General features: G+C 37.9%; 1 protein-coding gene across 8 annotated transcripts in view; it reads right to left on the minus strand.

Annotated features, from left to right (window-relative positions):
- LOC123499522 (piggyBac transposable element-derived protein 3-like) overlaps positions 1–26,474 on the minus strand; it is a 59,187-nt gene that overhangs the window by 22,911 nt on the left and 9,802 nt on the right. For 4 of the 8 annotated variants that reach the window (XM_045247585.1, XM_045247582.1, XM_045247583.1 and 1 more), the window contains 2 exons: positions 25,210–25,335; positions 14,168–14,314 (listed from right to left, as the gene is read on the minus strand). In XM_045247585.1, coding sequence (XP_045103520.1) covers positions 14,168–14,314; positions 25,210–25,335 — 273 coding nt within the window. Of the gene's footprint in view, positions 1–6,319; positions 8,658–8,815; positions 9,014–14,167; positions 14,315–25,209; positions 25,336–26,474 lie in introns of those variants that run through there. The other 4 variants (XM_045247587.1, XM_045247589.1, XM_045247586.1 and 1 more) reach the window with 3 other exon arrangements.

Genomic DNA, 26,474 nt, shown 5'->3' on the forward strand with positions numbered 1-26,474 from the left:
AATACAAATAATTTTAATCACACACACACACACACACAAAAGGGCAACCAGAGCGAGTGAACGAATATACAGAGTGAACGTAGCCTGGTGGCGTGTACATAAGAGTGATAGGAGGCGTTGGAACCTCCGCTCTCCAAACGACAGCGCAGAAACCACACAAAGGCCAGCCATAAACAGCCACCAATGCATCCCACCACACACACAAAGCTACCAGGCCTGACCGCCTGTGCACACCACCACACACCCACACGCTCCCACGAAGAGTGAAATGAAATGGATAGACCCGTAAGAAATAAGTTACCAAATTCAAAATATGCCAATGAGGCCCAGGGAGCAAAACCAAAAGTAACCATTCAAAATATGAGTCTATCTTCAACAGGAGCAACAATGCAAGGTAGATTGGTAATGCTAGAAATGAAATTTCAGGAGTTGGTGAAGGAATTAAAAGTTCAGAGGAGTAAGGAGGAGCAAGATAGAGAATTCCGCAAGGCTTTGAAGGAAAGTCAAGAGACTGGAGAAAAATGAAAAACGATTGGTGGATGAGAATGCACACTTGAGAGTGGAGGTTGAAAAATATAAGAGACGGTTGGAGGAGAAAATGGAGAAAGTCGTAGAGGAGAAAGATGACTTTAAGGAAATGATCAGTGAGCAAAGTGAAAGGTTTAACCTCTTCAATACGGTGACGCCTATGTGGGTGTCATGAAGCCCCAGTAGCATATACGGTGACGCCTACGTAGACGTCATATTTCTTTTCTGAGCTTTCTTCAGTTCAGTTGTCCCGTATAGTGTGTTGGATACCAACTACACACGCCATATGCTGTCCTTGAAATCCTAGTGCTCCTCCCACCATCCTTGTCTCCACCAATCACTAAAGATAAGCTACATGCATCCCGCCTTGTGTCTAAAATTACTCAATGGCATAGACTGTTCCCATCTCTCTCTCTCTCTCTCTCTCTCCTCTCCTCCCATCTCCTCCTCCTCCCCATCTCCCTCTCGAAGATAAGTTACATCCTTACGCCTTGTAACATTCGTGAAAACACACACACACACACACACACACACACACACACACACACACACACACACACACACACAAACACAAAACAACAAATTTTCTAATTCTCTCTCTCTCTCTCTCTCTCTCTCTCTCTCTCTCTCTCTCTCTCTCTCTCTCTCTCTCTTCGTTTCCTCTCCTTCCCTCCTCCCCTCTTCCTCTCGAAGATAAGCTACATGCGTCCCGCTTGTGCCTAAAATATTAGCAAATGTCACACTCTCTCTCTCTCTTTTTCTTTTTCTCCGAAGAGAGAAGCGTCCACTTTCCTCTTCGAAGGCGATATAGTGACTAAAAAATAGCAGCATAATACACAAAGACGACAAGTATGACAAGCTTGTATGAGTTTCCCGCGCTCGGGTGCACGGCACTACCGCCCATATATCATACAGGCGGGCTTTTTTAACATCCGGCGAGAAGGGGTTAAAAGGGAGTGGGAACTGAAGAAAACACAATGGACTGAGTCGAGGGAAGCTGAGATGGTTTGATTACAAGAAATAATTAAAGATCAGTTGAATGAAGACAAAAAAGAAAGGTCTAAGGAACTGGTTAATGTTATGAAGAATAAGGAAACATTGATAAGAGAAATAGCAGAAAAGAAGAGTGTGTTAATATTTGGAATGAAAGAACAAAATATAACATATAAACCTAAGAGAATTAAAGAAGAATTAAAAACGGTAAGAGATCTGTTTAAAAATCTAAATGATGATGAAAAAAAAAAGACCTACAAGAAGTGGAAGAGATCCATAGACTGGGTCCGTATAAGGAGGGAGTAAGGAGACCGATTAAAGTAGTACTGAAGTCACAACAATCTGCGGAGGACATTTTATATAGAACATCAAAATTAAGAGAGGTAGAAGGTTGTAAAGAGGTGTACGTAAGAAAAAATTGAAATGAGGAAGAGAGGAGAAGATATAAGGAATTGTTGGAAGAGGAGAGAAGGAAAAATGATGAATGGTCTGAAGAGGAAAACGAAGTTTTTTTGGAGAGTTATAGGAGAGAGAGTCAGAAAATGGTATGTGGAAAGAAGGAATGCAGAGGAACCCTTAGAGGGAGCATTAGGTGGACCGTAATGTATACTAATATAGATGGGATACTGTCAAGTAGATTAGAATTGCAAGACTATGTGATGGTGGAGAAGCCTGATATAGTGTGTTTGACTGAGATAAAATTACATGAAAAAACAAAGGTAAATTTGGATAATAAATATAATATATGGAGAAAGGATAGAGAGGGCAAAGGTGGAGGAGGAGTTATGATTATGACGAAGAAGGAGATAAATGTGGATAAGGTTTGGTATGGGAAGAACAATGCAGAAGTGATAAGCATAAGGTTAAAAAGTGATGGAAAAGAATTAATAATCATGGTGACCTATGTACCTCCTAAAACAAATTCTTGGACATTAAGGGAATATGACAATATGATCAAGGATACTTTACAGAGTTTGGAAAGTGTATTAACTGGAAAAAGAAAGGTGATACTAGTAGGAGATTTTAATTGTAAAGAAGTGGATTGGGAAAATCTAGTAAGTGGTGTTGGAGAGGAAGCATGGGAGAGAGATTCCTTAATCTAATGATGGAAAATATGATGGAACAGAGGGTGAACGAAAATACTAGATATAGAGGAGATGATGAACCGGCTAGACTGGATTTGGTGTTAACACGAGAAGTGTACCTATGTGGGGATATACAATATAAATGTCCATTGGGGAAGAGTGATCATGTGGTTATAGAAATGCAGATGACAATAACACAGCGAAGGAGAGATGAGGCATACAGGAGTGGTAGATTGAATTATAGAAAGATGGACACAGAAAGTTTGAAAATTTATTTCAGAAAATTAGATTGGGAGGAGATGTTACAAATCAGAGAAGTGCAAAAAAAATATGAGATTTTTATGAAATATTATAAAGAAGGAGTTATGAAATTTGTACCAAAGTATAAACCGAGAGAGGAAGGAAGAAAGGATTGGTTTAATGCAACTTATGTTAAGGCTAAAGAAAAAGAGATGTGGCTTGGAAAAGATGGAAAAGAGCAGGAATATACTAAATAAGGAGAATTATAGAGTGGCGAAAAATGAGTATGTGAGGGTAAGGAGGAGGAAGAAAGAAAATTTGAAAAGATATTGTAGACAAAAGTAAGGAACATCCAAAATTGTTTTACAGGTTCATAAATGGTAAACTTAAAAGAGAGAGTCCATTGAAAGATTAAAAGGAGAGCAAGGGATAGTAGATGACCCTAAGAATATATAGAATTGCTAAATAATAGGTTTCAACAAGTATTTACTAAAGAAACAATGTTTGTAAAGCCTCAGAATGTAGAAGGAAATGTGGACATGGATGACATTAAGATACCTAAAAGGAGTTATATAAAATGTTGGAGGAACTTAAAGATGATAAAGCGATGGGACCAGATGAAGTTTCAGGAAAATTATTGAAGGAATGTAGAGAAGAATTGATAGATCCATTATATGATATTATAAGGTGCTCATTAGAAACCGGGAAGTACCGGCAGAGTGGAAAAGAGCTGAAGTGGTGCCCATTTATAAGGAAGGCAGTAAGGAAGAGCCTCTTAACTATAGACCTGTGTCTTTAACAAGTGTGGTCGGTAAGATTTGTGAGAGGGTGATAAAGAAATATTGGATACGGTTCCTGGAGGATCATAAGTTATTATTGGATCATCAATTTGGCTTTAGGAAAGGGAGGTCATGTGTAACAAATCTACTGAGCTTTTATTCGAGTGGTTGACAAAATACAAGAGAGAGAAGGATAGATGGACTGTGTATATTTGGATTTAAAAAAAGCTTTTGACAAGGTACCTCACATGAGACTGCTATGGAAATTAGAGATTTATGGAGGACTGAAGGGAAAAGTGTTAAAGTGGATGGAAAACTACTTGAGATGGGAGATGAGAACGGTAATAAGGGATGCAAAGTCGGACTGGTTGGTGGTGGAGAGTGGAGTCCCACAAGGTTCAGTGCTGGCACCAATACTTTTCCTTGTCTATATTAATATGCCAGGGGGAGTGAGCAGTTATATTAATTTGTTTGCGGATGATGCGAAGTTGTGTAGGTGTGTGAAGAGTGAAGAAGATTGTGAAATTTTACAGGCAGGTCTGGATAGGATTTGGGAGTGGAGCAAGAGGTGGGAGATGGAATTTAATCTGAGCAAAAGTCATGCAATGGAGATAGGGAAGAGTGGAAGACGGCCAAGAGGGTCATATAAGATGGGTGAAGAAGTAGTGTTGAAAAAGGTGGAAAAGGAAAAGGATTTGGGAGTGATAATACAAGACCATGGGCAGTTTGAGGCTCATATTGACAAGATGTTTAGAGAGACATATAATTTGATTAGAAATATTGGATTAGCCTTTCATTATATGGATAAAGATATGATGAAGAAATTAATTAGTAAGGTAATTAAACCAAGATTGGAATATGCTGAGGTGGTTTGGTCCCCTTATAAAAAGAAGCATATAAGGAAGCTGGAGAGATTGCAGAGAATGGCAACAAAAATGGTTCCGGAATTGGCAGAAATGACCTATGAGGAGAGATTAAAAGAAATTAATCTCCTTACCTTGGAACAAAGAGGAGAAAGAGGGGATTTAATACAGGTTTATAAACTGTTACACGGTTTGGATGAAGTGGATAATGAGCAAATGATGTTGAGAAAAGAAAATTTAAATCGAACTACGAGATCGCATAGTAAAAAGATAGCCAAGGGAATATGCTTGAAGGATGTGAAGAAATATAGTTTCCCACAGAGATGTGTGGAGGTGTGGAATAGTTTGAGTGAGGTGGTGGTGTCAGCAAGGAGTGTGCATAGTTTTAAAGGAAAGTTGGATGTGTGTAGATATGGAGACGGGGCCACACGAGTATGATACCCAGGCCCTGTAAAATTGCAACTAGGTAAATACACACACACACACACACACACACACACACACACACACACACACACACTGCAAGCTATACATGTATTTTATAGCTAAGTTATGTACTATGTCTACTGCATGTTGTATCATACTCAATACAAGAGTTACCCTATAAAGTAATTTTTTTACGACACAGGGAGCCTACTCGTGTTTTCTATATCACAATGTATGGGTAACTTTATTGAAACACCATCCAAAGGAAAAAAAACAATGGGTAAGGCAAGAAAGTAGCATAAAAAACATTCAATAATTCTTAGATAACATTTTGGCACTGTCAGGTAATAATTCCGCACTGGTAAAAGATTCTTTGGCACTCACCATTCTCAAACTCGGGACGCGTCGATAGACGTTCATCACGCTCTTAAGACTCGGGCACGTCTAACACGCTCTTACGACTCGGGCACGTCTATAGATGTTTAGGCGTTTTGGGCTATATTTTGGCTATTTTCTTCCCATCTTCTTTGCTTGTGAGCTGGCAACATTCATGAAGAGTAAACATATGCTATATGTCACTGTGTCACTAACTCCTACGATGGATGGTGATGGATAGTGATTTCATGGTGTCCGATTCCGCCACCTCTCCCGCGTGCCTTACTTCTACACCTCGGGTCTCTCGCCATGTAGCGGGGAGACAACATTTGAATGAGAGTGGTATCAGAACAGGTGATGGGAGGAAGAGAGAGAGAGAGAGAGAGAGAGAGAGAGAGAGAGAGAGAGAGAGAGAGAGAGAGAGAGAGAGAGAGAGATATACAAGAGGCCCGTTTTCTATTGCTCTAGCCAAGGCCACTAAACCCGATCAGATGCAAGGCCACGAACACCGATGATACCACCTCATTCAACCTGTGATATTTTGGTAACCATAGCATCTAGAGACTTCCACTTTTTTTGCATTGCAAAGAGGAAGAATTGCTTGTGGGCAGAACACCATGTACTCACTTGTTTATTGAATCTCCAAGTGTAATCAGTATGTAAATACAGGTTATTTTGTGTGTTTCTCGCCAAACCTGCTGGGTTAGCGCAAGTGAAAACTCCCAACTTACATTTGTACTTACCGACGCTATGATAGAACTTCGTATATCCCTTTATCGCATGCATTTTGATTTAACAGAGAAAAAAAATTTCCGGTGTTGTATAAGTACAACATTTCCCTTTCTTATAAACATCTATTACTTATTTTGTGAAAAAATATATTATTGTGGGAATTACTGAAACGTTCCCATATCGATGATTCCCGTGTACCGCTATAGCTAAAAAAAATTTCCAAAAAAATAGAATAAATTTTTAAAAGTTAATTCTCACAAGAAACTGTATATATGAATGGAAAATGATAATCGGAATATGTTTTTGTTATCAATTTAATAGAAACATGAAATTCTCACATCAAAACCTCCTCTTTTCTCATCATTGTAGCAATATTCAGTATTACAGAAAAGGAAATAATGCATTTGATATATTGATTAAAATAAGAAATTATTTCAAACAAAATATTGCATAGCATGTACCTAAATTCAAATTGCTATCTTAGAACTGAAAATATAAATAATAAGAAAGAGTTCATTCTTCAACTCAGCTACATGACATTCTTTGTTATGCATAATATAAAATATAGATTCCATAGTTCAGAGATAAATATTTCAGATCTCTTCATTATTGGAGATTTTCTTTTTTTCACTCCTGCATATCAATCACTGTATACACTAAAAAATAGATAAATGGAAACAAAATACATGGAAGCAAACTAAAACCGAAATTCCAGTGCCTTTCTACTGTGGCAGATCTTTCAGATCATATTGAACACTATGAAATTCAAGGAAGCATCTCTTCTCACTGGTGCTGCAAAGGTATACTTGGCACTTTAGGCACCATGTTACAGGAGATGATCTGCAAGATGGGTTTTTGCATCTCCCTCTTTTAGGAACATTGATTGGGAAATGTCCAATCTGGTCTTCTCTCACTGGCTTTGGTGGTATTGGTTTTGTGTTGTGGCCTTTTTGTTTCTTTTCCACCAGCCTTTCATCGACTGATGCACTTGATGGCCGACCTCTTCGTTTTCCTGATAAAGGTTTGTCTTGCATCCTCAGACATGAAGACAATACCAATTTGAAATCATGTAGGCTCAAATATTTTGCACGTGCATCCAAAGCCTGGATGTCCCTTCTGTATAGTAGCCAGGCATTACAAATGCTAAGGTCTGCAAAGTGAAAGAATATTCTGTGGTACCACTTTTAGATCTGAAAACATTCTGTAAAATCCAATGAGGGCATCCATTTTATCTACTCCCCCCATGTTTTCATTATAGTGCTTGATGAGAGCAGGGCAGTTTACTGGAGACTTTTCTGTTGTGGATACTGATTTATCCCAACGAGGTATATTTGCAATTGGCTGAGCAGATCCCATGGTAGACATGATGGTACACAGGTTGCTGTCATTCCACCGAACAACCCTTACACTCTCTGGACAAGTTTCTACTTTTCCATCATATTCTACAAAAGCAGACTTTCCTTTTGCTTTCAAATCTTTGTCAGGTATCATTCTCAATCCAGAAAGCCTATTGGTGCGAACAGTTCCCATGCATAGTATTCCCCTTTTATACATCTCAAAATACAAGGGAATTGTTGAGAACAGGTTATCCATGTAAAGTCTATAGTTCTTGTGGGTGGGAATGATTGATGCTAATTTGCACACAATATTAGCACTGGATTTCAAATCAGGGAATCCATCGACCTTAGGAGTTGCTCCAACACATACTTCAAAGTTGTGTACAATACCATGGCTACCAGCAAGAGTCCATACTTTGAAACCCCAAGGGTTGGGTTTTCCTTTGATGTAATATCTTGGACCTCTTGTTCCTTTATATGGTATCATTTGTTCATCCACGCACACATTCTTATCCATAGGGATCATATTGTACTTGGACTTTAGGTGGTTCAAAAGTGGCTTAACTTTGTACAGTTTGTCATATTCTGGCGTTCCTTTTGCAGGACACTGTGAATTATCTGCAAAGTGAATGCATGACTTGATTCTTTCCCACCTGGCACAGGACATGTAGTCTATTACAGCCCTAAGGTGTGCATCAGAAGTCCAGTATCTACGATGGCTGGTCATTTTGACGATACTCATGTAGATACAAATGCCTAGAAATACCTCTAGCTCTTGTACTGTTAGAGAAAGTGGTTTGCTTGGGTCACATTGCAAGGCATATCTATTGCTCTCATTACATATTAGTGTCAGTAATTCTCTGTCAAAAAACTGCCTAAAATATTCTATTGGTTGCAAGGCATTTTCTCTGCCTGATACAAAACCCCTAAACTCTGGAATATTTTTTTCATTATTCTCATTAGGATCACATTGTTTCCAATTAATTTTGTGTTTCAGGTTTCTGTAATCTTCTACCTCCTCCTCCACCTCCTCATCCCTTTCCACCTCAGAAACATGAGCTACTGAAGGTGTGGTGACGGTTACGTCTGAAGAATTACCATGTCCATGAACACTGATATTATTTGAAAGAGTGTCACAGTCAAGATCACTAGTGTCTTTATTCTGTTTAGCATAGGCAACATGAGCAAGTGTTTCTTGTGTTGTCCCATTAGCTGCAGGTGCATCTGAAGGTAATGCAACGGGGTCCAAAGGAAGTAGCGTTCTTCTTCTTGATCGGCCAGCAACGACTGCCTTTTCATCTGCAACATAAGAAAACATTTACATGTTAGAGATCAACACTGATGAAAATTAGATATACATGTTGGATATGCGCTCACTGAGAGAGAGAGAGAGAGAGAGAGAGAGAGAGAGAGAGAGAGAGAGAGAGAGAGAGAGAGAGAGAGAGAGAGATTTTTACCTTGAAAGTCAAGCATCAAATCTCGCCTGAACTGCGCTTCATCATCTTGGGTGAGTAGATACTCATCACCACTGTCTTCCACATCCTCAATATCTGAATACTCTGAGTCAGAGCGGGGCTCATCTCTACAGGTATAATCCATGTACCTAGGGCGCGGTGGAAGACTGTCCCCGTAGAAATTTGTAGGATTTATGCCGCCTGGAAGAAACAGAAACGTAATTAGAACAACGGCATGCTATTTTACTAAAATTATAGTAGTGATGAACAATAGTAGTCTGGAATCTTATTGCAACATATAACCCTCCTCGTCGATATCGGCACGCATCAGGAGGTAGTAATATGTCTTATACACAAGTCACCGATATCGTCACGTTTCAAAGTCGTTATTTTTTAATATGCTTCTGGTGAGTACACCACTTTGCTACACTTAACTCAAAACAGCATCGATATCGAAACGTTTGAAAATCACGTCAACATGGGTTCTGTACACAAGTCACCGATATCGTAACGTTTAATATTTGATAGGTCATTTCTGGACTATAATCACTAAAGTGCCTATACACCCACTGAATAACTCTTCATGCACTAGCAAATACTATGTAATTTTTTGGTAACAATAAACCTTACCTGAGGTTGAGGGTTGAGCCATATTTGTGGAAGGATGCGCAGCGCGTCCACCCCCTACGTGACGGCATCATGTACTGATGTTAAACATCCGTGGAGTTGACGCGAACGCCATCTATTGAGATATACCTTAAATATTTTAGTTACAGGGACAAAAGCAAAGAAAATGGCACGCTCCCTTCGGGAAGGAAAACATTTTTTTAAAAGGCTAATAGGTGCAAGCGTGAAACGTACCGATATCGATGAGAAACACGAAATAGGGATATGTAGTACGGAGGAGGAATTGGTGAGTTACCCATTCCTTACTATTGGTACGCAACATTACCTGGAGTTTCTCTTTTAACACCTTTATGCGCTTTAAAGGCCCTGGGATTCCCAGAATGATATACCAACAATGGTTTGACTTTAAAGTTACTACTAGCATTAGCGCACAGGGCCATGTCACAGATACGCACACCACTTTCATATTTTGCAACTATCCTGTGTTTCATAACCAGTGCGAGACTCTTCTAAGTTTCTTCTTTTCAGTCTTCTTATTTTTACTTTTGGAACCCATGATCACGAGGTCTTGAGTTCACAATAAAGGCAATCCCCGCTTAACGAAGGGGTTACGTTCCTAAAAAAACATTCGTTAAGCAAAACTTCGTTAAGCAAACCAATTATAACAAGTTTAACCCCTGACTTGAACTTCCATTGCAAGTAAATAAAGCGAGAGTGCATCATAATACAGTGAAAGGTTTAATGAAAGTAAAAATTATGAAGTTGAACATTTAGGCAGTTTAATTTAAGACATTATAATGTACACTAATGTATGTATGTACATAACTTTATAATGTTGATGAACTTAGATTTATGAAGGGAGGGAGAGTGAAACGGGAAAGACACTAACCGGCAACCTGTGGAATGTAAACAAAGGGCACATCATTGTATCACATACAAAACTTATGTACCACATTTCCACAAGACTTTCCATTCTATTCATTGTAGAGTCACGAGTTCAGGTGATTCTTTTAGCTTGCAAGGAAGATATGGTCTCATCAGCCTTCTTAATAGAGTCTGCTGACTTGAAAATAGTAGAGACAGTAAATGGAGGCAATATGATGGCAAGCATTGCTATAGTTTCCTCGCCTCTCTCGTGTCTGTGAATAATATCCAGCTTCACTTCGAGAATAAGAGATTTCCTGGTCTTCTTAGGAATGCTAGGCCACATTGCAGGGCGTTTTTGGGGTAAGTTGAGCGAGGGAACACGAGCTGTTGCTGATGCTGTGAATGTTTTTAACAGGGGAGTGAGTGGTGTGCGTGTTGTCCACAAGAGGCTTGATCTTGATTCCACAGGTGTACAGGTGTCCCAGGATTTCTCCTTAGGCAGGCCTTATCGGCAGCTCCTGGTATATTCAAAAGCCTGTTGGCTTGCGTGATACGGAGGGGCTTTCAAACTTGGAAAAAATTACCTGGATAAAACTTTGTTAAAGCAAGTTTGATGTTCGTCACACGAGCAGATGGTAGTAAAAATTAAACTTTCGTTGTAGCGAAATTTCGTTGTGTGAACCTTTGTTAAGCGGGGGTTGCCTGTGTATATATATATATATATATATATATATATATATATATATATATATATATATATATATATATATATATATATATATATATATATATACATGGAGACTCAATACTCGAACTTTTCAATACTCGAAAGCAAAACTTCAATTTAATACTCGAAAAAATACCTGATAGTTGAACGTCCACACACATGGTTTCAAACAACAGGTTCCTGGTGTCCCCCTTCCCCCTCCGCCAATTGTGACTTGTGCTGCTGCAGTTATCAGAATAACATTCTCCTGCATTTTTCTGTAGTTTTCATTTATAAATTTACATTAACACCAAAGGTTTATTATTGATAAAAATATCTGGCAATCAAGTAGTCGCACATTTGGTCATATACAAAACCCTGTCATCTCCCTTCTCACAGCTGCCACTACACCGTTCTAATACCCTATTCCTGGTAATACATGCACTACCATAATACCAGTATACCAGATGCCAGTGCACATCCCTAGTCCTGCCGCAGTCTAGAGAAAGACAACATTCTTCTGCATTGTCGGTCATTTTTCATTTAGAAACTATGATGGCATCACAGATGCTTCTTAGTGATGAAAATGAGGAATCTGCTGAGAGTGCAAGTGTTGGTGAGCCGCAGCACTCCATTAGTGGATCCCAGGAATAACACCAGGAGAAAAGTTACATAGATGGTGACTCATCCTCCAGTAATCTCCCTCCACCTCCCCACCCTTCTTCCCTCCTCTTCTAAGTTATCCATCACCAGCCTTCACTTATGGTAGGTACAAATCAAAATAAAACAAATAATAATAATAATAATAATAAATAAATAAATAAATAAAAATAGAGAAATATTTATAAACTTGAGATTTTGCTAAGATTAGAACGAATTACCTGATTTAAAGGTATCAATAGTCAAACTTTTTAATACTCAAACAGCCATTTGGAACAAATTAAGTTCGAGTATTGAGTCTCCACTGTATATATATATATATATATATATATATATATATATATATATATATATATATATATATATATATATATATATATAATAAATAGAGAAATATTTATAAACTTGAGATTTTGCTAAGATTAGAACGAATTACCTGATTTAAAGGTATCAATAGTCAAACTTTTTAATACTCAAACAGCCATTTGGAACGAATTAAGTTCGAGTATTGAGTCTCCACTGTATATATATATATATATATATATATATATATATATATATATATATATATATATATATATATATATATATATGGCAGCTAAATTGCTTTTAATTTTGCTAAAAGTTAGGCAGGTAACTTAAGAATCTTTCAAGGAAAAAAAGTAACATATGAATCCAATTTTATTCTTTTCATCAATTATGTGAAAAAAATAAGTAAGAAGTGATTCTTTGGTTCAAATATTAAAAGGAAAATTGTTGATACAGAGATCAGTGCCCAAGCACCACCCTTTTGGGCCCCAGTACTTTTGGGAATCCCGGGCCCCGCCCCTTTAAAAAAAATCTGGAAATACCTACTCCTCGAACTCCTCATGCAGTTAAAAATGCTTAAGTGCAGTGTAGGTGGTTTAAGTATAAATGACAGGAAAATGTCAAATTTATTTATTTGATCTGTATTTTAAGCATGGGTAGGCCTAATTGGAAATATAATATTCAATTAATGACATTTGAAATTAATTAATGTTTCTTCTCTGACCTTCAGGAGTAGCCTAATAAAACTGAATACTACTGCGAGCTGGATTACCCATTACTGTAAAACTGCCCCCACTACGCAACTCAAGGCTTGCCTTACAACCAGCTCAAGATATACAAAACCTACTTAATATTTAAATGAATTACCATCAAAATTTCCTGTTAGGGCAAATTAAACCTGCCTTATTTTAGTTTTAATCCTAATTTAACTTCCAAATTCCACAGCCAGAAAATACTAAGCCCTCTAACTAAAATCGCAGTTCTTGTATAAATCTCCAATAATAATAGACTGTGAAACATAATCCTTAGGCTTTGCTCACACCACACTCACGGTGACTCACCTCACTGGTACTGCGTCTACATCAGTCACCTCCTTCCACCTTATCCTGGCTTTTCTTCAACACAACGCTATTCCTTCCTCCTGTCAGCCACTGAGGCCAACCACACAGAAACACCCCAACACACTTTTGTTACAATGTAGTCAAACACCCATAACATTCAAAACACAATCACCTGCGTCCTCTCCCAGCCACAAACAGTGCTCAAGACATTGCTGAGCTTTCTGAAGACCCAGCCACATTAATTTCCTCACACTACACTTAAGATCATTAGAGTTTCAATTTCACCTTCCTTGCCTTTTTCATGGCGAAATCATTGATTACTGAGCTGTAGTCTAAGCGCCTGGCTAGCGAATTCTCAATTGACAGTAGTGACAAATGTGACAAGCGCTCTTGACCCATGGTTGATCTCTTATAGTTCTTTATTAGAGAAAGTTTACTAAAGCTGCGCTCAGCCTCAGCAACTGTAACAGGCAGTGTACAGAATATGCGAAGTGCTACGCACACTTCACCAAAAACTGACTGCAGTTTCTTATTGTATATTTCATTCAGCAGCAATGACAGTACTCATATTCGAACGGTAAATTTAAAACCAAAAATTTCTGCAATCAAGCTGATAGTTATGTTCACTTTGTGAAACAGTGAAACTTACAAAATCAATAATAATAATATTTTGTCAATAATTAATTAATGTTGCAATGAGCGAAAGACTTACATGTGAATTTGCACAACGAATTGAGTATAACAGAAAACCTGCAACTGTACTGACGGGAGACGGGTGACTAATGGAAAATCGTTGTTTTCATAAAATGTAGATGCAATTTAACTTTGAATATAACAAGCACAGTTGAAGCACTGTATTTTTTTTTTTTTTCAGTTTTACTAGCGGTACTTTTCTTTAAGCTGCCCCTTTAGTATTTGGGCTTTTCTTTTTTCAACTATCAAATTCAGGTTGCTATCACGGGCCCGGCCCCCCCTGGACTGCCGGGCCCCGGTACTGTAGTACCTTTTTCCCCCCCCATGCGGGGGCCCTGACAGAGATGACCATTTGTAAGGATGATAACTGCTAGTCTAAAATGGAATGCTAATTTGTGAGGCAAGTACATACTAGTGAAATAACACACTTACTAGAGATTTTGGGCACACCAACCACAGGGTTCAAGTTCTCTTCCACCTCTGCTGTAACTCCTGTCCTATCACCTGACTCAAGCCCTGTGTAGAGAGGGTCACATCCCTCATCATAAACATATTCTTCCTCCTCTTTCACTACCACCTCTGAAACAAAGACAATACAATATGATTACTTTTCTTTGATCCTTTATCATTTTGCATGTTTGATATATATAGCTGTATTGAGAAATAGGTGAGAAAGCAGTACCAAGTCTTTTACCTTTTTCAGTATACTTATAATTCAAAAAGTTCACTCCATAGTGACCAATTCAAGTAAGAAGTAAATTTCATGAGAGAGAGAGAGAGAGAGAGAGAGAGAGAGAGAGAGAGAGAGAGAGAGAGAGAGAGAGAGAGAGAGAGAGAGAGAGAGAGAGAGAGAGAGAGAGAGAGAGAGAGAGTGTGTTTACCTAGTTGTATTGCACAGGGTTTGAGCGGGGCTCATAGTGTCCTGTCTCCATATCTCCATTTATCTAATTTTTCTTTAAAGTTATGCACACTATATGCTGCAACAATTCCATTATCCAATGCATTCCATTTTTCCACTGTTCTGTGTGGAAAACTGTATTTTCCAACATCCTTCACACACTGCCTCATAATGATCTTCTTTTCATGTCCTCTTGTCCTTCCATACTCTTCCACCAACAGCACCAAGTCTTCTTTGTCTATCTTTTCAATATCATTTACTATCTTATACATTGTTATTAAGTCCCCGTGTTCTCTTCTATCTTATAAGGTTGGCAGTCCCATTTCCTTCAGTCATTCTTCATATGTGAGGTCCTTTAATTCCAGCACCATCTTTGTAGCAATCTTCTGTATCCTTTCCAATTTTCTTATATCTTTTTTAGAACTCAGAGACCATACCACTGCTGCATATTCCAGCCTTGGGCATATCATGCTTGTGATGATTTTTTTCATCATATCTTTATCCATGTAATGAAATGCCACTCTTATGTTAGTCAACATCCTATATAATAGTCCAAACATCTTATTTTCCAACTTACTAAAAACTCTTTCATCAATAGAAAATGTCAAAGTCTTTCCAATTCTAACTCCTCTCGAGATTTCTGGCATCTAGCCAATAATATCTCTAACAACTTTACTTCTTCGTCTTTCCCTCCTTTACTTCATCCAGATGGCTCTACAGCCGTCTCTTCTTTTTCTAAAGCTGAACTCTTCGCTCAAACCTTTGCTACCAACTCAACTTTGGATGATTCTGGGCATATTCCTCCTACTCCTCCACCCTCTGACTACTTCATCCCTAAAATTAAAATTCTTTATAAAGACGTTTTCCTGGCCTCTCTGGCCTTGATTCTCGGAAGGCTTACGGTCCGGATGGAGTCCCTCCTGTTGTTCTCAAAACTGTGCTTCCGAACTCGCTCACTGCCTGGTCAAACTCTTTCATCTGTGTCTCTACTTCTATTTATCCTTCTTGCTGGAAGTTTGCTCACATTCAACCTGTCCCTAAAAAGGTGACCACTCCAATCCTTCTAACTACCGCCCTATAGCTTTGATTTCCTGCCTTTCTAAAGCCTTTGAGTCTATCCTTAATAGGAAGATAATGAGGCATCTATCAGCTCACAACCTTCTCTCTGATTGCCAGTATGGTTTCCGTAAAGGCAGATCTACTGGTGATCTTCTTACTTTCCTAACTGAATCTTGGTCATCCTCTTTTAGGGACTTCGGTGAAACCTTTGCTGTCGGCCTTGACATATCGAAAGCCTTCGATAGAGTCTGGCACAAATCTTTAATTTCTAAACTACCCTCCTACGGATTCTATCCTTCTCTCTGTACCTTCATCTTCAGTTTCCTTTCCGATCGTTCTATTGCTGCTGTAGTAGACGGTCACTGTTCTTCCCTAAAACTATCAACAGTGGTGTTCCACAGGGTTCTGTCCTATCACCCACTCTCTTTCTATTATTCATCAATGATCTCCTAAATCTGACTCAATGCCCTATCCACTCCTATGCTGATGATACCACCCTGCATTATTCAACAGCGTTCAACAGACGCCCAACCCAACAACAATTAAATGACTCAAGGCGAGATGCTATAGGACGCCTAACTTCTGATCTTTCACTTGTTTCTGATTGGGGCAGAGAAAACCTGGTTTTGTTCAATGCCTCAAAACTCAATTTCTACAACTATCTACTCGACATAACCTTCCAGACAACTATCCTCTCTTCTTCAATAACACTCAACTTCCCTCTCCTCTACATTAAACACACTCGGTCTATCCTTCACTAAAAATCTAAACTGGAAATTTCACATCTCTACTCTTGCTAAATCAGCTTCCAAGAAGTTAGGTGTCCTATGGCGTCTTCGTCCATTTTTCTCTCCTCCCAGCTGCTTGCTCTGTACAAGGGCCTTATCCGCCCGTGTATGGAGTATGGCTCTCATGTCTGGGGATCCACACACAGCTTTACTAAACAAGGTAGAATCTAAAGCTTTTCGTCTTATCAACTCTTCTCCTCTAACTGACTGTCTTGATTCTTTAAGTCACCGCCGCAATGTTGCATCTTTATCTGTCTTCTACCGCTGTTTTCATGCTGTCTGCTCTTCTGAACTTGCTAACTGCATGCCTTCCCCCTCCTGCGGCCTCGCTGCACAAGACTCTCTACTTCTTCTCATCCCTATTCTGTCCATCTTCCTAATGCAAGAGTTAACCAGTATCTTCACTCCTTCATTCCCTACACTGGTAAACTCTGGAACTCTCTACCTGTGTCTGTATTTCCACCTGCCTATGACTTAAACTCTTTCAAAAGAGGAGTGTCAAGACACCTCTTACGTTAACTGGACCCTCCTTTTAGATTTTTTTGTTTTTTCTCTTTCTACTTTCCTCTTAACAGGGCCTGGCAACCAGCGGGATTTTTTTTTTTTCCAACACTTTGTTTGCCCTTGGCCAGTGCCCATGTAATGTAAAAAAAAAAAAAAAAAAAAAAAATTTATGTGTTTATCAGGGCTCAGATTTTCTTGTATGATCACTCCAAGATCTTTTTCCTCTTTAATCTTCATTATTTGCTCCTCTCCCATCAGATAGTTCCATACTGGTCTTCTCTTACTCTTTCCTAGTTCCATTATGTGACATTTCTTGGCATTAAATTTCCACTTCATAGATCTCATTTAAATCTTCCTGTAGCAGTATACAGTCCTCTCTGGTTCTGATAACTTTTAGCAACTTTGCATCATCAGCGAATAAATTCATATAGCTGTTTACCCCAATGTGAATGTCATTTACATAAACTTGAAACATAATGGGAGCTAACACTGACCCTTGTGGCACCTCGCTAGTTACTTTACTCCAAGATGAGTATGTATCTCTGATCACAGTTTTCATTTCTCTATCCTTCAAATAATCTCTTGTCCATTCGAGCAAGGTTCCACGCAGTCCTCCTATGTTCTCTAGTTTCCAAAGAAGTCTTCCGTGAGGGACTTTATCAAATGCCTTTTTAATGTCCAGGTATACTGTGTCCACCCATCCATCTCTGTTTTCAAGTCCTACAATAACCCTGGAGTAGAAGCTTAATAAGTTTGATACACATGACCGCCCTGTCCTGAACCCAAATCTGTTCAATATGACTTGCTCCTCTTCTAGAAATTTAACTCATTTTTCTTTGATAATTATTTCACACAACTTCCCTACGACACTTGTAAGTGACACTGGTCTATAGTTTAGTGGTTCTGTTGCCTTTCCTCCTTTAAATATCGGTACTACATTGGCTCTCTTCCACTCTAGTGGAACTTTCCCTTCATTTATTGAACTTTTAATTATTTCCCAAATTGGCTCAAGTAATTGCTCTTTACATTCTTTTAACACCCAGCCTGATACACCATCTGGCCCCATTTCTTTCCTGACTTCCAACTTGTCCAGTAATCTTCCAATATCCTCTTTATGAACTGCAATTTCCTGTAATCTAAGCAATTCAATGTCCTATTAGGTTCTATGAAGTCATCTTCTTCAGTGAATACTGTTTTGAAGCTCTCATTCATTATTTCACACATTTCTTTCTCTGTTTGGCATGTCTTTCCTTCTTTAATTATTTTTTCAATTGTTTCCTTATTTTTTGTTTTGCCGTTTATAAACTTGTAGAAAAGTTTTGGTTCATCCTTGCTTTTATCCACTATATCCTTCTCAAACTTACTTTCTTCCTCTCTCCTTACTCTAATATATTCATTTCTAGTATCTTTGTACTGCTGACTATTATAGTAATTTCCCTGCTTTAAAAGTTTCTTCCATGCTTTATCCTTTGCCTTTTTTGCTTGTAAGCATCTAGCATTGTACCATGTATGTATTTTTTTCTGAACTCTATAAACAGGAACCAACTTTTTACTCCTTCATTGTATTCCTGTAAGAATGTCATATTTCTCTTGTACAGTCTTCCTGCATATAATATTACTCCACTCAATATCAGCAAAATAACTCCTTAGTTTTTCAAAATCTGCTCTTGCATAATTTACGAAAGGTGTGAAAAACTTACTACATGAGAAAAGACTTTGTAGATTACGAAACGATAGAGTAAACTTAACAATCATTCAGAAGAAAATAGATGATATGATTAGTATGGAAAAAGAAAAATATAAAAGAAAAATTGAAAATTGGTTTAAGAAAGATACAAAGGCTGCTTGGCAAGGTTTGCGTAACATTACTGGAATGACTAAGAAATCCATGTGTCCAAATATTACAAATGTAAAGGATTATTGCAATGATTTGAATAAGTTTTATTGTAGATTTGATGTCCAGGATTACTCTTCAGAACGGAACAACCTTACTGAGCTTTTATATAGCAAGGAACATGGAATATTCACTGTAACGTATGAGGATGTACTAGAAAGTTTGAAAAGAATTAAGAGCAATAAAGCGGCAGGTCCTGACAGAGTAAGTGCTAAGGTAGTAAGCATTTGCAAATATGAGTTGGTTCCAGTTTTATGTAGGATTTTTCAGAGTTCCTTGGATCAATCTTATATACCTAAACTGTGGAAGACATCTGAAATTATTCCCGTGCCAAAACATCAAACACCTAAAGGTTGTAATGATTACAGGCCTGTAGCCTTGACATGTATATTTATGAAATGTTTAGAAAGTGTTATTAAAAAGTTCTTGTTTCTTGAAGTGAAAGACCAATTGGATGTTTATCAGTTTGCTTACAAGAAGAATAGGTGTCTGGAAGATGCTACGTTATCAATTATAAATTATATACTTCGATTTATGGAAAATGTAAATAACAAACACAGTAAGCACTTTGCTAAGGTATTGTTTGTGGATTTTTCAAGTGCTTTCAACACAATACAGCCTCACATGTTAATGGAAACACTTATAAGGCTTAGTGTGAGTCCACCACTTGTTCTATGGTTGGAAGGGTGCAATATGTAAAGTTTAAAGATCAGATCTCTGACTCAATTGTAACAAATACAGGTGCACCCCAGGGTTGCGTATTGTCACCACTACTGTTTTCTCTTTATACAAATGATTGTAGGAGTCGAAATGAGTGTAATAAGATATTTAAATATGCAGATGACACAGCCATTGTCTCACTTTGTGTGAATAATGATGTTATTTATAGAGAAGAAGTTAACAAATTTAGTACATGGTGCAAAGATAATTTTTTGGAACTAAATGTTAACAAAACTAAGGAAATGATTATTGATTTTAGTAAGACTTCCGTACAACATAAATCTTTGGAAATTAATGATGAAACTGTTGACGTGGTAGAAGAATACAAATACTTAGGAAGAGTTATAGACAATAAACTCAATTTTTCTTCCCACATAGATAAAATATATAAGAAGGCAAATTCAAGAATGCTTTTTGTTAGAAAACTATGCAAGTTAAATGTTCGTAATAAAATACTGGATTTGTTCTACAGCAGTATACTACAATCAGTTTTTTCATTTTCTATATGCTGTTGGTATGGAAATAGTACTTTGGAATCTAAAGGTAAACTAGACAAGATAATAAAGAAATGTAGCCGATTAAAAGTAAAAAATACAAAGCCACTGTTGGACCTGTATAAAACGAGCGGTTGTACAGAGAAGCAATATCATAATAAATGACCCCAGTCACCCTCTGCACTTATGTTACGAATTGTTACCATCTGGCAGAAGGTGGAGGTCAGTGCAAGGCCGAACATCTCGGTATAGGGAGTCATTTGTTCCATCTAGTATTAAGATAATGAATGTGAATCAACAGTTGTAATGGCAGGCGGCTCAGAAGGATATCAGCAATGTTTTTAATGTTTTATATTTATGTTTTTTATGTTTTGGGTAGTTCGTGATTGGAGATGAATAGATGTAATTGATAGCTTTGGTAGTCTTTCTACTTTTACAATTTTTCTTTATACTCTGACAAGCACAAGACAAATTCTCTGTAAGAGCAATAAAGTATTATTATTATTATTATTATTATTATTATTATTATTATTTAATCTCTCTCCTTTATAGTCCTCTCTGTATCTTATCTCATCTTCCTCCTGCATTTGCATCTCTAATGTCACATCATCACTTTTCCCCATTGGACTAAGGTATTGTATGATTGGAGGGGACTCCAGTTTTTTTGTGAAGACTAGGTCAAGTAACGATGGTTCCTCTTTCCCCCTGTATCTTGTTGACTCTTCTACCCACTGGTTCATTGTATTAACCATAGTCATCTGTAACACTTTCTCACTCCACTGCCCAGCATTGTCCATTACTTCCATCTCTCCCCAGTTTATTTTCTTACAGTTAAAGTCTCCAGCTAAGAGTATTCTTCTATCTCTTCTTATCATGTTATCCAGATACTTTATCGTCTCCCTTTGCATATCTTTATGCTCTTCTGATCCCCATGTATTAGTCTTTGGTGGAACATATGTAACTATAATTTTTCTATTCTTCAAATCTTCTGTTCTGATTGTTACTCCCAATGCTTCCACTTTGTCCTCTCCATATTGCACATCCTCCACACAAGTGTTATCACTAACCATTATTAGCACTATTCCTCCCCCTTTATCCTTCCTGTCCCTCCTCCAGGTATTATATCCTTCAACTTTAAAGTTGACATGTATCTCATTCTTCAGTTTTGTTTCAATGATACATATCACATCTGGCTTTTTCTCTTTCAAATAATCCCGAACTTCCAATATACTTCATAACGAATCATCTACGTTAGTATAAGTCACTCTTAATTTATTGCCTCCTCCACGACCTCCTCTTTTTTCCTTAAGTACCACTTCTTTAGTCTTATATCCAGAACCCTCAAGTAAAAATTCTTCTTCTCTATCTCTGTCCTTATCTCATTTTTTTCCTTAGCCTCACTTCTTAGCACTTTCTCCTTTTTCCTTTCCTCTAAGTTCATATCTTTTTTATCCATATTTCCTTGTGATCAACATCATCAGCTAACTTCCCTTTTCTAGCCATTATTTCTTCTACAGCCACAAGGCATGCAACGCTGGACACCTACTACAAGCACAAACACCTATGGAAAGCAAACACCTATGGGCCGCCACCATGGCAGTAAAGGCCCATGCCAATCCTTTGGATTGGCAAATCTTCAACAACAACATTCTACAGCCACTTGAGATCTCATTTTCACCTTCATTGGTCTCTTACCCCCTTCAGTGTGCCTTCCCAGCCAAACCACTTCCTCCACCTCCTGGTCAAATTCTTGTGTGCTGTCTTGTACCCTTTTAATAACCGTTTTGGCCATTTCCCTTTCTTCACGTTCTCTTGTGAATTTATTTGGAGTTTTCTTTTCTCTCATCCCGTAGATCACAAAGTTTTTTTTCTTGTCCACTGCATCTCACACTATACTTTCCTTTTCTTTGATAACTTCGATTAAAGCAACTTTTGTGTTCTCCTGAATTTGTCTCTTTACCACTTCTGAAAATTTGACTTTTTCCTCCTCTTGTTCTTGTTTCCATTCATTTCTTAGTTCTTTCAATTTGTTTTCACCTAGACCACCTTCTATCCTGTCTGTAACCCCTTGCTGCACTTTGTCCTGCAAGTTCTGGCATGTGGTTTTTAGAGCAACATTTTACTTCCTTATTTCTAAAATCTCTTCTTTTAATTCCTGGTTTATTCCACTGACCTTTTCACATTCAGTTATTCTCAATTTCAAGGGTGTGTTTTCTGATACCAGTCACTCATGTTTGTCCATGAGACTGGACATCGCCTCCTTCAAATATCTTAATTCTCTCTCTACATTTACAGGTCTCCTTGTGTTTTGTTGTTCATCTCAGAAACCCGAGAAATCCTTATCCATAGTATCTTCAGTCAGTTTTCTTAAACAAATAGGTGTTTCTATATAATGTTGATTTTCGGCCGGCGTATGTTTTGGTTCCTCCATGCGCCTGGCAGCGCTACTTGGATCCATGTCTCTCTTTATCTATCCTTGACTATACATAAACTAACACTTATTTCATTTGGAGATAGGAGAACCTATGGCCCCCTCTCCCCGGTACATACGTCTAGGCCTGGGTCCAAGTCCTCTTGTAGCATTTTCTGCAAGCTGCTCAGACACCTCCGTCCTTGATGGTGGCTCCCATGTGTGTGTACAGTGCTTACTCCAATTTTGCGACAAATGGGGCGGCATTGTGCGTCACAAATTTGGAAATCACAAAATTGGAAGTACAATTATTCCTATGGGAAAAATTGAATATAGTCCATGGTTGCCTAATTTTTCAATATTTTCCTAATATTTTGCCCATATTTATATCACATACATATTGAGCCAGGTATCTTTCCATATGAATGATCACAATGTTTGTACAATGGCTATGAGTATCAAAAATCTGTCCACCATAGGTTTTTATAGCTTTTTCAATTTTCTCGCTGTTTTTAAACACCATTCTCACAGTTGATTCTCCCACACCAAACTCTCTAGAAATATCACAGTTCCTTTTTCCATCTCTTTTCATCTTAATTATCTTCATCTTCTGCTCCAAAGTCAGCCTAATGTTTTTCTTGGTTGGTGGCGCCATGTTGCACAAAGTCGAGCACAAGGATTCCTCCAAATTTGCAGAGAGAACTCCGTGGAGGTGTACGTAAACAAATGGAAGGCAGGAGGGAGCGGGGCAGTGTTGCCAGATGAGCTTCATTGATTTACCACTAAATTTTTATGAAAACTAGCCAAAAACCACCAAATTATGATAAATATAATATAAATATGATAATACTATAGTATATGATAAATATGAATAAATTAATAAAATATTGCCTATATAATACAGTAATATATAATTTTCGGGAATGCTCTCTCTCCCGCCACCACTCGCAATACTGGGAAAAAGGAGCAAGATGGGGAAATTTTTAAAATGGCAATTTTTGGTCCTTGGTTGCAAAATTGGCGTATCGCAAAATTTGAACTCGCAAAATTGGAGTAAGCACTGTATTTACCTAGTATTTACCTAGTTGTAGTTTTACAGGGCCTGGGCTTTATGCTCGTGTGGCCCCGTCCCCATATCTACACTTATCCAATCTTACTTTAAAAGTATGCACACTCGTTGCAGACACTACTTTTTCATTTAAACTGTTCCACGTCTCAATACATCTTTGCGGGAAACTATATTTTTTAACATCCCTCAGACATCTTCCCTTTCTCAGCTTTTTACTATGCGATCTTGTGCTACGAACGTCATATTCTTCTCTCAGGATCAGTTTCTCATTATCCACTTGGTCTATTCCGTTGATCAATTTATAAACTTGTATCAGATCTCCTCTCTCCCTTCTTTGTTCCAGGGTTGGTAGATCCATAGCCTTTAGTCTCTCCTCATATGTAATCCCTTCAAATTCTGGAACCATTCTTGTAGCCATTTTTTGTAGTCTCTCCAACTTCCTTATGTGTTTCTTTTTATGAGGGGTCCACACTACTCCTGCATATTCCAATCTGGGTCTTATTATAGTACTAATCCAATATTCCTTAGCAAATTATATGTCTTTCTGAAAATTCTATCAACATGGCTTTTGTCCACATTGAATTCCATCTCCCACTTTTTACTCCATTTCCAGATCTTATTTAAGTATTCCTACAGTATTTCAAAATCCTCTTTGTGCTTTAAAATTCTGCACAGTTTCGCATCGTCCGCAAACAGTGTGTGTGTGTGTGTGTGTGTGTGTGTGTGTGTGTGTGTGTGTGTGTGTGTGTGTGTGTGTGTGTGTGTGTAATTCACTGTTTGATCTGCTGCAGTCTCTGATGAGACAGCCAGACGTTACCCTACGGAACGAGCTCAGAGCTCATTATTTCCGATCTTGGGATAGGTCTGAGACCAGGCACACACCACACACCGGGACAACAAGGTCACAACTCCTTGATTTACATCCCGTACCTACTCACTGCTAGGTGAACAGGGCTACGTGAAAGGAGACACACCCAAATATCTCCACCCGGCCGGGGAATCGAACCCGGTCATCTGGCTTGTGAAGCCAGCGCTCTAACCACTGAGCTACCGTGTGTGTGTGTGTGTGTGTGTGTGTGTGTGTGTGTGTGTGTGTGTGTGTGTGTGTGTGTGTGTGTGTGTGTGTGAGTGAGAGAGAGGAGAGAGAGAGAGAGAGAGAGAGAGAGAGAGAGAGAGAGAGAGAGAGAGAGAGAGAGAGAGAGAGAGAGAGAGAGAATTTCCTGATATGAAAACTGTAATTTATACATTATTATATTTTAGGAAAAGTAAAAAGCAGTTAGTTAATGTGGTCAAAAAGTTTCCTAAAGAACATAATGCATAGCAAATTGCTTTGTGTAATGAAATCATGAGTAAGACTTACATAGTACTCACATGATATAAAAAGCAATAGAGAAATTGATCAATAAGATTAGAAATATTTTGGGGGCGTTCCAGAAACCACTAGAGCTTAAATCTATTCTACTGGAGATGGAATTTTTGTCTAGTTAGAAAACATACTTGGTATGGTTCAGTGGAGAGATGAGAGGTAAGTTTAAATCATTTCTGAGTCTACTCCTACACTGCCTTGAGTAAAAAAAAAAAAAAAAAAAAAAAAAAATGATGAGACTAGAAACCACCAGCAAAATGACAGACACTTACCAGATTCTTCAAGCATACCAACTTCAGGATTGAAATCCTCTTCTACCTTTGTATCAACTGCACCAGACCTGAGCTCTATGTGCACAGGATTGTATTCCTTATTACAAGGCTTCTCCACTACCATTGCTGAAATAAAGACAATGGAATTTTTCTCTCTGCCTGTTTTTGACTTATATAGGCAGCAAAGAAATAAAATGTGACTAATGAGACAATATTGAATACTTCCATCTTTTAAATCTATCTCTGGTCCAGTAAGTTCATTGGATAACTACCATTGAATCTCATCATATATCAGATTCAATGGACAAAATCTGAATAAACAGATGATGATATGGGAACATATACTTCACGACTGATCCATTCTTTGAAAGGGTTATAATAATTTTACCCACATGTCAGTTCATCCACAAAACAATTTCCCCACAAGATTTTTCACCAACATTTAAGAGCTAATTTGCTCACATATTCATTGTATGTTCATTAACTTTGTGGAATGTGAAGAAATGATGTGAAATCATGGGTGCTGTTTATCTGACTCAGTGTTACCTGACAGTGTTAAATAAAGAATTGCAAAAAGGAAAGTTTATTAAATTCATGTGTTGAATATAGAAATAAGGCCTTTAAAACTAATATATATTCCAAATGTAAATGCATAACTTTTAAAACCTAAATACATATAAAACTTTTAAACTTAAAATAGGCTATAAAACTTTTAACATAGAATGAAAAAAAAAAAAAAATGTTAAATTCAGCTGTACACTGGGTCACTGCAGTGAACACAAGCTTTCAGCAATTGATAAGATCACCTCTCTCTTCTCACATATTCATTTAAAAAAGTGAATATTTTACCCTGCAAATCCCTATAGACTACATACTTTTTTCCACCGGATCCTACATAGTGTTTTTTTTTTTCAGATACCAGCCTTATGTAGACAGATGTTAATAAAACCTAAAATCATGGATTCAAAACTAAAATGTACAGTAAAAAAAAATGAAAGGTAAATTAACCCTGAACTAACACACACACACACACACACACACACACACACACACACACACACACACACACACACACACACACACACACACACTCCCCATAAAAAGAAACACATAAGAAAATTAGAGAGACTACAAAAAATGGCTACAAGAATGGTTCCAGAATTTAAAGGGATGGCATATGAGGAGAGACTAAAGGCAATGGATCTACCAACCTTGGAGCAGAGAGAGAGAGAGGGATCTGATACAAGTTTATAAATTGATTAACG

This window comes from Portunus trituberculatus, chromosome 50 (genome assembly GCF_017591435.1).
Source record: "Portunus trituberculatus isolate SZX2019 chromosome 50, ASM1759143v1, whole genome shotgun sequence".
NCBI classification, from domain to species: domain Eukaryota; kingdom Metazoa; phylum Arthropoda; class Malacostraca; order Decapoda; family Portunidae; genus Portunus; species Portunus trituberculatus.